At 45.0% G+C, this 11983-nt stretch overlaps 1 protein-coding gene across 1 annotated transcript; it reads left to right on the top strand.

Annotated features, from left to right (window-relative positions):
* The first annotated feature begins 7125 nt into the window (after nucleotides 1–7125).
* On the top strand, nucleotides 7126–7647 carry KCNE4 (potassium voltage-gated channel subfamily E regulatory subunit 4). Its single transcript, XM_056850255.1, has one exon. The coding sequence runs from the start codon at nucleotides 7126–7128 to the stop codon at nucleotides 7633–7635; it is 510 nt and encodes a 169-aa protein (XP_056706233.1). The 3' UTR covers nucleotides 7636–7647.
* Nucleotides 7648–11983: the final 4336 nt, after the last annotated feature.

The following is an 11983-nucleotide window of genomic DNA, read 5'->3' as shown; positions in this document are numbered from 1 at the left end:
ATGAGTGAACTCATATAATGGCATATGAAGCATTTGTGCAACAATTACTACTACTGTTGAGAAACAGGCCCTCTTACATTCTGTAAATCAGGTTTTAGTGCCAAAGTGCAAAAAAAATGGCAAAATTGTTTTGTCTCTTGTGTGTTATGACATATCCCACAATGTGTAAATCTGGGGTGCAGAAGAACAGAAAAGGAATGTTCCCAACAGGTCTACGGCTACATGGATAATGTTGATGAGTTGTCAGCATAGCTGGATAAATCAAGTTTTGTTTTACTAAAATGAATGGAGCAATCCCCTTGTCTCCAGGAAGAAAAGCATGTCTTTTGTGTGCTATTTGATTGTCACTTATTCAGGGACTGGCAGCAGAGAAGGCTTGGACTTGGATTTTGCCTTTTGCACCAACCAATTTCCAGAAAGCTGCAATGAATCAAGCAATCCTTTGGTGTTCAAGTTAGATTTATAAAAGTCTGTATGGCTCTCTTTCTCTGTCTGGGGGAGATGGTAGTGAAAAGCCAGCTGTGATATACTTAAACCAACATTAAATATATTATTAAATGACACACAGAGAGAAAATCATACAGACTTGGCAAAGTAATGCTGCAGACAGATGTTTGCCATATTAAATCTCAGTGGACTTTAATCCAGTATCAGTGACCCCTGAGCTATTGTATGGGAATGAGATAAAATCACATCCTATATGAACAAAGCCATATGGGTCAAGGGAAGACGGGAAGCCAACCATTTACAGCCTCTTTTTTTTTTTTTTAAGTATAACACTGAAAGTTTCTGATTGTGTAATTCCATGCTTGTTTAACCTCTAAGGAAAGAGACAAGATCTGACTGGGAAATGTTCAGATCATAGAACAGAAGAGTTGTCAAATCCCAAGGAGAAGCTGAAATGTCTTTTAACATAAACATCTCTGGAAGTTATTCAGTGGGGATAACATTTATGCTCTACATCCAGGGCATGGCTGACTCGGGGTATTTTCACATGTTGGCTACAGAGCAGACTAGTCCATTTGTTTCTAAAATAGATTACATAACATGTAATTTCAGTTCAAAGGAAGATAGCAGTATGACAGAGAGTAGTTAAGCTTATTCTGCAAAAACAAAATGAACAGAAACATCTGCCAAATTACTACCTAGATTTTACTTATTTTCTACCTGATTACTTGCCTTCCCAAATCATTCATTCATTTAAAACAGCCAACAATATAAATCATAAAACATAGAAAGGGTACTGAGTAAAAAAAAAAAGCAGAAAAATAGAACAGTACAGGAAGTAAAACTTCAGGAGGCTGGAGCTGAAGCAGATTCCCCCACCCCAACTTCGCAGCCCCATCTGCCAGAAATGAAAAGAGGGTCTCAGGTAGGGTTGCCAGCTCCGGGTTGGGAAATACCTGGAGATTTTGGGGGTGGAGCCTGAAGAGGTTGGGGTTTGGAGAGGGGAGGGACTGCAATATCATAGAATCTTCTAACTGGCAATACCATAGACTCCAATTGCCTATGCAGCCATTTCCTCCAGGTGCACTGATCTCTATCGGCTGGAGATCAGTGGTAGTAGCAGGAGATCTCCAGCCACCACCTGGAGGTTTTGAGGAGGGGATTCTAAAATGATCTGCAAAGTTTTACCCATTTTTACATTATTTATTTAGATTTTTATTCCACCCCTCCCCCAGAATGAGGTTTGAGGAGGCTAACAACATAGCCACATAGCATACTTAGGAGAAGGTGGCAGCAGTAGCCACAGCAACAGCCATGCTCCTATTCCTTTCAATCCCCTATTTTTGGCTACTCACCTTTGCTCAGATGCACAGCTCTGTGCTTTCTCCCATTTTTTTCCCTATCTTTGATTGTTTTTGTTAGGGCCCCATAGTTGAGGCAGGGGTCATGTAATTGGAGCCAACTTGGTCTGACCAAACTATCCATCTAGTCTGTAGGCAGAAGGGTCATTTAAAAGAAGAGGATCACCCAGTCTCATCTGGGGGAATATACCCTCCATCTAAAAAATGGCCACTTCTACAGCTACTTATTGGGCTTTTGAAGAAGATGCCACACCCGTGCAGATTAGTAATCTCCTTCACAAGAGCTGCCTTGGTCATCACTTCAGCTGGCTCTGATATCACCACCACACACACACACACTGCAATCCTGCTCTCAAATTGAAGGTTGCCCGGAGTAGAGGCTTTGTTTCCCTGCACCGTGACCATCTCTTGAAATCAGACTGTTCACAGGATGTCATTTGCCACCAAAATAAATGTTTTCTGTGCCTTATTTTTCTTGCATTTAAGCCGTTTCCCTCAGTTTGGAAGCTAATTTGCATGGACATCATGCTATGTGCCTCAGGTATGAAGGGAGCACCCAAACTTTGAGGTGTCAGCCTGCCAATCGGCTATTTTCACCAGGCCTCAGCAACACTAAACTTCTGAACCTAAAAACCGATGGTCGGCTTGGCTCGCAAATGCCTGGAGGATGGGGGTGACCCGTTTGTGGGCCCATAAAATTGGACCCCCTGCCTCAACATTCATCAAACTTTGGTGTCCATCTAAGGAAAGTCCCTTGCAGCCACGCTGCAAATTTGGTAACTCTACCTCCAAAAATGCCACCACAAGAGCTTTGAAAAATCCCCATAGATGGTTTACAGAAAAAAATCAGGCCCAATAAACGCAAACCCGAACTTTACCAGGTTTTTTTTTGCACAACCATGCTAAGGTTGATTTTGACTAGGGATGCTGTGAATTTCGCTGCCAATGTGTTGGATAGTCACACTTACCATGTTCAAAGTTATTAGCCAGACATGAGCCTATCACCCAGTATGTTCAATTCATGCTGAACAGCTACAAATGCCTCCTGAACAGGGTTTCATGGGCTTTTTGAAACATGATGCATGCACAAGGATGTTGCCAATTCATGCTGATCAGCAGCCATTACAGTGTCTAGGGACTACTTAGATGAAAACTGAAGGAGTTTATTAAAACACAGCATTTATTAATGACTGGTTGATATGGTTTGGGTCCCCATTGGGGTGAAAGACGGGATGTAAATAAAATAAATTAATTAATTTAAATGATTTGTGACTGATAGGTCTATTTAAACAATTGTCTGCTGAGCAGAGCAGTCATGTAGCTGGACAACGTGAGGAGTACACCTCAATCAGGCTGTATGCATGCGCCAAAAGCCAGGTGTGACATACTGCAAGGTTTGGAAGGAATACAATAAAGTAACCTGCCATACAACCACAAATGGGTCAATAAACAGTTCAACCAATCAGCAAAAAATCAACTCCTTGTTCATGACTGGCACACATGAGCTGAACCGGCAGGTGTCCAAGCATCCTACATCTTGACATACAACCAACCAATGATCAAACCAAGTGTTCTGAAATAGTTGAAAGGTATAATAGGATTGATTTTAATAAGGTATAAAAATGGCTATGTGCCAGTAGCTGAGCCAGTTTAAGTAGAGGGACTATTGCCGGAAGACAGCAGTGGCTACATAGCTCTTTGATTATTATTGGCTCTAGATAATAAGAGATACTACAGTAGCATTCCACAAAGTGTTCACTGTGTAATATTCACAGTGTGTTCATCTTGACCCAGGTCACAGCTACCATCAAAAGGATACATCATCAAGTATTCTTCTACAGTACAAGGCATGCTTACTAGGGAGCTAATACCACTGAAATTTTCAGGACTTGCTTCTGAGCACATATTCAAAGAATCAGGCTGCAAGGATGTTCCTGATGGCCCTGCTCTAGCCACAGCTATCACTTTATCAAATGAAGTGGCAAGGTAAAGGGTTGCACATTTTGTGAAAACAAGGAAATGGTGCAGGTGAAATCCCAACTGACTCAGTTCTGTCCCCATTGCAGGTGGTAGATATACAATATGATCAGGAGTCACAATAGGCTGTTGCCTGGTTTCATATCACAATAAATGGTAACTCCTGAGCACTGCTTCAATTTGCAGCAACCTTGGGTAAGGCTGCTGAGAGTGGGAGACTAGGGGAACATGGGCATCCTGAGGGACCATGAAACTGAGCAAGTAATAATGAGACGTGTCTTCCCACAACATCTGGGCTGGGTTGAGGGAATCTTTGGTCACCACCACACAAAGCTCTTGCTCTGCCTTGCCTCTTAAACTGTTCCAGTTCTTCTTGTTGGCAGAGTGTTTATGCAGCAGCGAGGACACCGAACTGATTAAGGGTAAAGAAAGCTTTATATAGGAACTAACAAACTGGATAGGGCATAGGGTTGTCATTTTCCAGGTGGTGGATGGAGATTTCCCAAACCATCTTTTCTAAAAGACCGTACCCCAAGTGGTTTTGTGGAAAGTGTGGAGGGGAAGGTGTGGACTTCTGATTTCATTTTCCCTTCACCCCTGCCACACAAGTGGGCTTTTCAACATTATCTATAGTTGCTATATTGCTATAGTGTTAAAACTAGTGATGCACAAATTACCAGATATTAAAAAAGACCAGCAAAAATCCTACCAGAGGTGGAGGGAAGGGAATGGTGGGTGGGAAGGCAAAGAGCAGGAATCACCCCATATGAAGGCTCTACTCCCCCGTGAATAGCTTTTATTCACAGCGGCAATGAGATCAAACCACTCAGGGACTGTCCCCCCATACAGAATTTGCCTTAAGTCTGGGGAGCCCTTGTGAATCTTGGCAATCTTAGCCCCAGGAAGAAACCCAAACCTGCACATACCCCTGAGAGGGGTTTTCTGCTGATTGCTTTCTCACTTCACTGTATTGCCTGGCAAAGCCATTAGCAAGGCTTGTATACACAAAACGGCTTTGGGAACAAGTCACATAACTCATGGCTGGGCTGAGTGGCTGTGTAGCATGCCTGCCCAAACTCTCTGGCACAGGTCTTTGTTACGGAAAACATGACTCAGACTTCTCACCCCCTTTGCGTGTTACAGAGGTGTCGGGAGTTCAGCAGCTGAGCCACAGGCCTTGGAGTTCATTTGTTGACTCCCGCATGAAACTGTTGTAGACGCAGTCACGTGACGAAACATTTCTTCAGAGACTATTAATTCTGGCCTCAGCTGGGAAAAGTTCTCAGAGCACAGGAATTTGGTCCAGGAGCAGTCTCCTCTGGAGCTTTGGGAAGAAAGAAATTATTTGCCGGCTCACGTAAGTTGCTCGAATCCTTTCTTTTTCTTTGCTTCACTGCACTTTTCCGTTGCTGTTTCCCCTAGAACAATGCTGACAAGCGACACAAATTCACAAAGTTTCGAGTCGATAATCCTGCCTGATAAGCTTCTCCCGCCCCCACTTTTTGCCTTCCCCATTTATTTCTTGTATTTGACAATTGCTTTTTTTGTGATATGTTCATTCACAGTCCTGTTTGGTGCATGTCTTACGACAAAAAAGTGTATTTTATGGGAAAGTCAGTTGATGAACTTGGATATATATTCATTTGGACAGTATATTTACAGGAAAGGGACAATGTGGTGTAGAGTTATATGATAATAACAATACTTAGTACTAGGGATTCAAATAACTTCCTATATGGTGATGTCAGTAATTCTTCAAATAAACCGGTACAGTAGGCCAGCATTATTATTCCATTGTTGCCATGGGAGATCAAGAGTGAGAGAATGGCCTGCTTGAGTCTACCTACTCAGTGCATGGCTGAAATACAATTTGAACCCAATATTTCTTGGACCGTGCTCTTCACTATACCAGCTTTCATATAACTGTATGGCACAAATCTTATTGAGACTGATTTCCTGAACCTGTCCCTCTTGAAATATTCCTGCTTCGGTAAGCCCTATACCCACTGCCAATTCACAATATGTTTCTGCCTGAGGCCTAGCACAAGAATGGCAACCCACCCATCTGCCCTGCCTGCCACCCCTCCTCCAAACGTTCATGTACCCTCTGCATGCACACACTGTCGCCTCTGTCATTCCCCACCATGGGGAACAGATAATCTTCCCTTGCCCACTTTCTCTCCAGATCTCTTTTAAAAATCACAGCGAGCCACACATGCTCAATAGAACTTCCCAAACCCTTGTGAGATCACTTCTGCTTGTAAGAGTTTGGTCACCATCTTAGTTGCCGAATGTCATGGTGCAGGCGAGGAGCGAGGGCTGTAAGCTGTAAGCGTAGTCTGGGGAACAGTCCAAGGTCATTCACAGCGAAGGCAGAGTCCAAGATATCAATACAGGCAAGGGAAGTCCAAGGTGTTAGTCAGAGCCAGTCCAAGAAGTCAGGATACCAGGAATCCAAAGGATAGCAGGGAACCAAGGCCGGTACACCAGGAGGTTGGTGACAAGTTGCTTGCACAACAGCCAAGCCTAATTGATGGCTTAAATTCGTTCCCCTGCTGCTGTAGCAGAGCCAGCTGATGCTGATGAGGCTGAGTTCACAGGTGGTGCTTCAGCCCTGCTCTTCCTCATCACTGCTACTGGGGAGGTTCCTGTGTAAAGCCTTCAGTCTAGCACTCTGCCGTCTCTGCTGCATTGCCACACGAAACTGTTTTCTTTTCTGCTCCAGTGGCCTTGGCGAGGCCTCTGGAGACACTGCATGTTGCAAGGTGTCAGGTCCAACTGGAGTCCTTGAGCTCATCTCCTGACTTTGGCTGATCCTCTATTCTGGCCTCTACTTCCTCTTCGTCAGAGGAGATCTCTGCAGGCTGACTCTCTGCAGGCTGACTCATGACACCGAAACAACCACAGTAATCGGCAGGGTTGGCAGGGCTAGCAAAATAATAGCCAATCTCTCACAAGAGCAGGGAATGCCATGAAAGTTCAGGAATTCCTTTTGGGCCCTTGTGGCTTGCTATGTTGGAAAGCTGGGAAAGAGAGGCCAAGGAGGGTCAGCTGCTCTGGCCCCCAAACAGAGGCAGCAAGTGCAGGAGGCGATGGGTGGGCAGGACAGAAGGCTGGTTGGTGGCACCTCCAATATCTACCTCCGATGATTTCCTCAGTTTGCCAGTAGAGCTGGCCCTGTGTATACCAATCAAAATATTAATACATCTCAAGCAAGGACTACGTATTTTCATTCATATCTCCCTGAGATAATGTTTGTTTTCAGAGAACTGAATTTTGGTTTTCATTCCCAAATTCCATCTGCTGTTGCAGGTTCCTCCTTTCCCCTGAGAACGTTGTGATGTTCGTGATGGATCCCAACATGACTCACCCTGTACTTGCTGCTGTCAGTCGTAGCGCTGAAACGTCCACTGCTGAGAAGAGTGGAGGGAATGGAAACGAATACTTCTATATTCTGATTGTTATGTCTTTCTATGGAATCTTTCTCATGGGAATAATGCTGGGCTACATGAAATCCAAGAGGAAAGAAAAGAAATCCAACTTGCTGCTCCTGTACCAAGACGAAGAGAGGGAGTGGGGCCAAGCCACCAAATCTCTGCTAACCATCTCAGAGCTGAAGTCTGTGCAGATCCCGATGATGCTGAGCATGCTGCAGGAGAGCATGGCGCCAGCTCTCTCTTGCACCCTCTGCTCCATGGAAGGGAGCAGTATGAGTGAGTCTTCCTTGCCAGATGTTCACCTCACAATCCAAGAGGAAGCAGCTGATGCTGAGCTGGGGGAAACAGCCGAAGCGCCCTTCCTGAACGGCAGCAGCGAAGGGTCTTCAGAAAGCATCCACCAAAACTCCTAGCATTTGCAGGCACTCAGGAGGCACCTTGAAGATCAAATTGAAAGGTTCCCAATTTTGCCTCCTACTTTCATAATTTCTCCACCAAAGTCGAAGGGGTGGCCTGTGTGATGCTGGAAGCAGGAAGGAGAGGTATCAAACATAGATGCTACTGAGCAAGAGTAATGTATAGGGGACTGCCTTTTTTATTAAGGAAAGGGTGAATATTTCTTTCAAGGAAAATAGTAGTTTGCCTAGCCTTTGCTTACTCTAGAATCCTGCAAGTGCCTGGGAGAGAGATGCAAACACCAGAATATCAGCAGCTATCCCAATGGATTTGTGATTGCATTTCACTGCAGGAAATGACAATATTCTTCGAGAAGGACTCACAGACAAAAAGTGATGCCCTGGAGATGTGCCCTGGTCACCAAGGGCAGGAATTATGAAATGCAATGGGCCAGCCATATGTGGCTGTAAGACATGTGTGGACAGCAGGCTTGTGAAAGGATATTTTCTTTTGGGGGCAAGGACCAATGAAGGAATGAAGCTGCATCTATTGACCCCAGCAGAGACTGGGCTCACAGTTCAATGAGGCTACTCTGCCTCCTTTTACTTTAACTGTGCTGTTTTGGAGCAAACCTAGTAAAATGAAGGAGGCTTTCTTTTATGGGTGTGGGCCAGGCTAGCTTTGCATCAGTCATCTTGCATGTGATGCATGCGTTCCTATCTATTGATTTTTGGGGGTGGGGACTTTTGCCCCTTTTCATTTGCTTTTGTCATTCCCTCTGCTCAGCACTCCTGTTTGGGTGGGGCAGGAGTCTCAGAAGGTAGAACATCAGACAGTGGACTGGATCCAGTGGAAAACTTCCATTGACTGAGAGGAGGGTCACTGATTTCTCCCTCCCTCCCTCTGACCCTCCCATGCTGTTCCTGGGGTCCCCCCCCCTAGAAGCAACATTTGGGGGACAATTTGTGCTGTAGCAGGAGGCAGAGGTGTTCCGCTTATGGATTATCTCTTCTTTCAGCAACAAAATTTACACAGGATCCAGCCAGTTTTGTGGGCTGTCAATGGGCTTGCCAATTGCCTGGAGAAAAACGCCCTGCCCCTTTAATAGGGGCTTAACAGAATGTGATTTACCAGATGATGTTGTTTACCTCCATGTGGTGAAAGCCTTCAGTTGCCCGGTTCTTCACATTGAGCCCCATAATGTGCATTGCTACTTAAACTACTGCACAATTGTCATAAAAGTTATAACACTGAACCAGAAAATGATTATTTCCATCCTGCCTTGCATTTGACGTGAACATCAATGTTTGGATTACTTTCGCAAGCATGAGAACAGAAATGCTGCCAAAATGCTTGAGTTTTCTAAGCTAAAATAACCCGGGGACACATCCATTGCCATTAAAGCTTGGGATACAGTCTGGGAAAATGGTACGGGCAGGGCTGAGGCATGAATGAGGCAAACACTCCGCTTCCACTTTCCATTTTAAGGCCTCGGCACCAAGTTACATCAAAACGAGGCTATCCTGGTGCCGTAAAGAGAATTGTCACTTTATTTTTCTGATGTCTCAGAGATTACTATATCTCGGAGGAAGGCTTGATTGTTCTCCTGAGGCTCATCTGCAAATCCCATTGGAGAAAACGGGACTGAGCACAAGCTGTGGGTTACTTTGTTCCAAGAGGGGCTGTTTTAAGTTTTCCAAGACACCAAATTGATGTTTGGCATTTTGCCTGGAGTCACTTGAATCCTGAAACTTTCCAACTGAGACTGACATGTGACCTGACACATTGTCCCTTTTCCTTTCTTTTCTTTTAATACAAATGCTAGTGACTCTTTTTTCCCCTTTCAAAGACAGTTGTGCTTATACCTTTGATACCAAGCTGTATATATTTGTCTGATGTATTTAATGTTAACTGTTCCTTTCTGATGACACTGAATTTTATTTAAATAAAGTGATCACTGTTTTGTGGGCTGTTTCATGGTGTTTTTGCTTTGTTACTCCTCAGAGTTCACTGAAGTTAGGGCTGGACTTTGAATAACAGAACTGACAAAATGGCATGGCAAACTGCCCACTGGGCTGATGGGCTGGTTGTTCAGTTCAGTTATGCATATCATAGCTTTATGAAGTCCTTGCTAGACATTATTCCAATCTGCATATATGCAAGTGAGCAAAAAAAAGGTTGAGCAAGGCAGCACTTTAAGCATTCTGTTAGTATAGGTCTTTTATGCTTGGCTGTTTCACTAGCTGTCACCCCTCTGACGACTTTGGGTCTTTGTGTTGATTATGCATGTTGTCTCCTACCATCAGAGGTTGCCTCGCTCTCCCCCTGCATTCCCTGCATTTTGCCTGCATTTTGAGGGACCTGTTTTATCTCATGGACGCATGAACTTATGAAGCTGCCTTATACTGAATCAGACCCTTGATCCACCCAAGTCAGTATTGTCTACTCAGACCGGCAGTGGCTCTCCAGGGTCTCAGGTAGAGGTCTTTCACATCACCTACTTGCCTAGTCCCTTTAACTGGAGATGTCGGGGATTGAACCTGGGACCTTCTGCATGCCAAGCAGAGGCTCTACCACTGAGCCATGTCCCCTCCCCTCCTCGAATTTGAAAATGTGGGCAAAACACGGGGAAATGCAGGGGCGAGCGAGGCAATCTCTGATGTTTGAAAATGGCACACGTAATCAAAGACCCGAAGTCATCAGAGGAGTGACCGCGCAGGAAACAGCCAAGCATAAAAGGCCATAGATTTCTTTGACATGAACCTGGATTGCTACCCTTCTTGGGCACTCTGAAGATTTAGGCTGCAGTCATAAGAATGCTTTCCTGAGAGTGAGCACCACTGAATAAAAAAGGACTTACTTCTGGGTAGACCTGCTTAGCATTGCCCCTCTGCTGTGTGTGTGTATATATACTAAGCCTTGTTCTAATCAGGAAGGTTAAATAATCTGCAGCTTTGAGACAGAAATTCTTGCAGAGTTGGATTGCTGAAGCTCTCATCACTTTGCTAGGATGACTGCATAGGCTTCTTGTTTGGGCTTTGCTCTCTTTGGAACTGGGTTACACACTGAACACAGAGTCATGCTACACCGTACTGACAAGGCTTCATGCAAATTAGAGTTGCTAGCTTTTGAACTGGGTGGCCCCTGTAACTGTGCCTTTTATAGCCATTCGCTCTGTTTATGGCCGTGCTTGTGAAAAACTTGACTTGCTAATTCTGCAGGAAAATGGTGTTTCAAACACAAGAGGAGGCCAGCTAGTAAATCCTTGAAATGAGCTGGGGTGGCTTATGGTTACTGCTTTCGAGCCTTAGCTTGACCAGAGATCCCTCCCTGGTGGTTTAGAACAAGTGTATTAAACTACCCAGATAAAGAGCGCAACTGAGTCATGCTTAGCAACCAAGGTTGAAACTGAGAGAAGTCACAAAGATTTCTGATCATGACAAGGTCTCGCGTCTCCACTGCTGGGTTACTACAGCCTGAGTGCTTTTGATAAGATCAAGCAAGCAGATAGACAGTGACATCTGCAGCCTTCCAAGAAGGGATAAAGTATGTAACCATCCCAATCTTGAATACTATCATCTCTGATACTGACATCAGGTGTCAAGGGAAAGGGCAGGGCTGTGTGGGTTTTTAAATTGTGGATGGGGTGCCCCATCCTAAAAGCCCACTAGCCTCACACATACCCTCCTTCCCCCTTCAGCCCTGGATAGGCTTACCAATTGCCCAGTGGAGGCAGACAAAAGCCCGCCAATCCACCGGGCTGTGCGTTAACCAGCTGAGGGTCAGCAGGCAAAAGAGGGGGAGACGCCCCGCACAATGCGCCAACGTCGCTTCTGGGTAAACCCGGAAGCTAGGTTGGTGCGTTGTGTGGGGTATGCGTATGTAACACATGCCCCCAGCCATGCCCCTGCAAAGCTCCTGCTGGTGGAGCAAAGGGACCTGGCAACCCTTGCCCTGGAGCAGGCAAGGGCCTTAACTGGTTGTCACCATCAACACAGGTGGCTCCAGAGCACCCCACTCCCCTTTTGAACAGTGAAGGTGCTGCCAGATGAAAGGTCCAGATTGAGATGTCAGGATGTAGGCAAAATAAACTGCTTTATTAAAAACAAACAAACAAACAAACAAAAAAACCATGGGTAATAAAAAACAGATGGGGAAAGAAACACTTGCAACAGGCAACAGCTTTAAGAGAGGATAGCTTTCTGGCAAACAGAGCAAAATTAACATATAAAGAGCAAGAGAAACAGCCAAGTTTCCTAACACAGCTGACTCACTAATCTAAGGTTACTAACTCTAGGCTGAGAAATACCTAAAGATTTGGGGGCAGATCCTGGGAAGGGAGGGGGGTTGAGGAGGGATGTGATG

Source organism: Euleptes europaea, chromosome 5, assembly GCF_029931775.1.
Source record: "Euleptes europaea isolate rEulEur1 chromosome 5, rEulEur1.hap1, whole genome shotgun sequence".
Classification (NCBI taxonomy): domain Eukaryota; kingdom Metazoa; phylum Chordata; class Lepidosauria; order Squamata; family Sphaerodactylidae; genus Euleptes; species Euleptes europaea.
The sequence above is the reverse complement of the archived record's forward strand: the minus strand, read 5'-3'. Positions and strand labels throughout refer to the sequence as shown.

Coding starts and splice junctions, on each gene's coding strand:
- KCNE4 (XM_056850255.1), top strand. CDS start 7,126: ATGTTCGTGATGGATCCCAACATGACTCACCCTGTACTTGCTGCTGTC.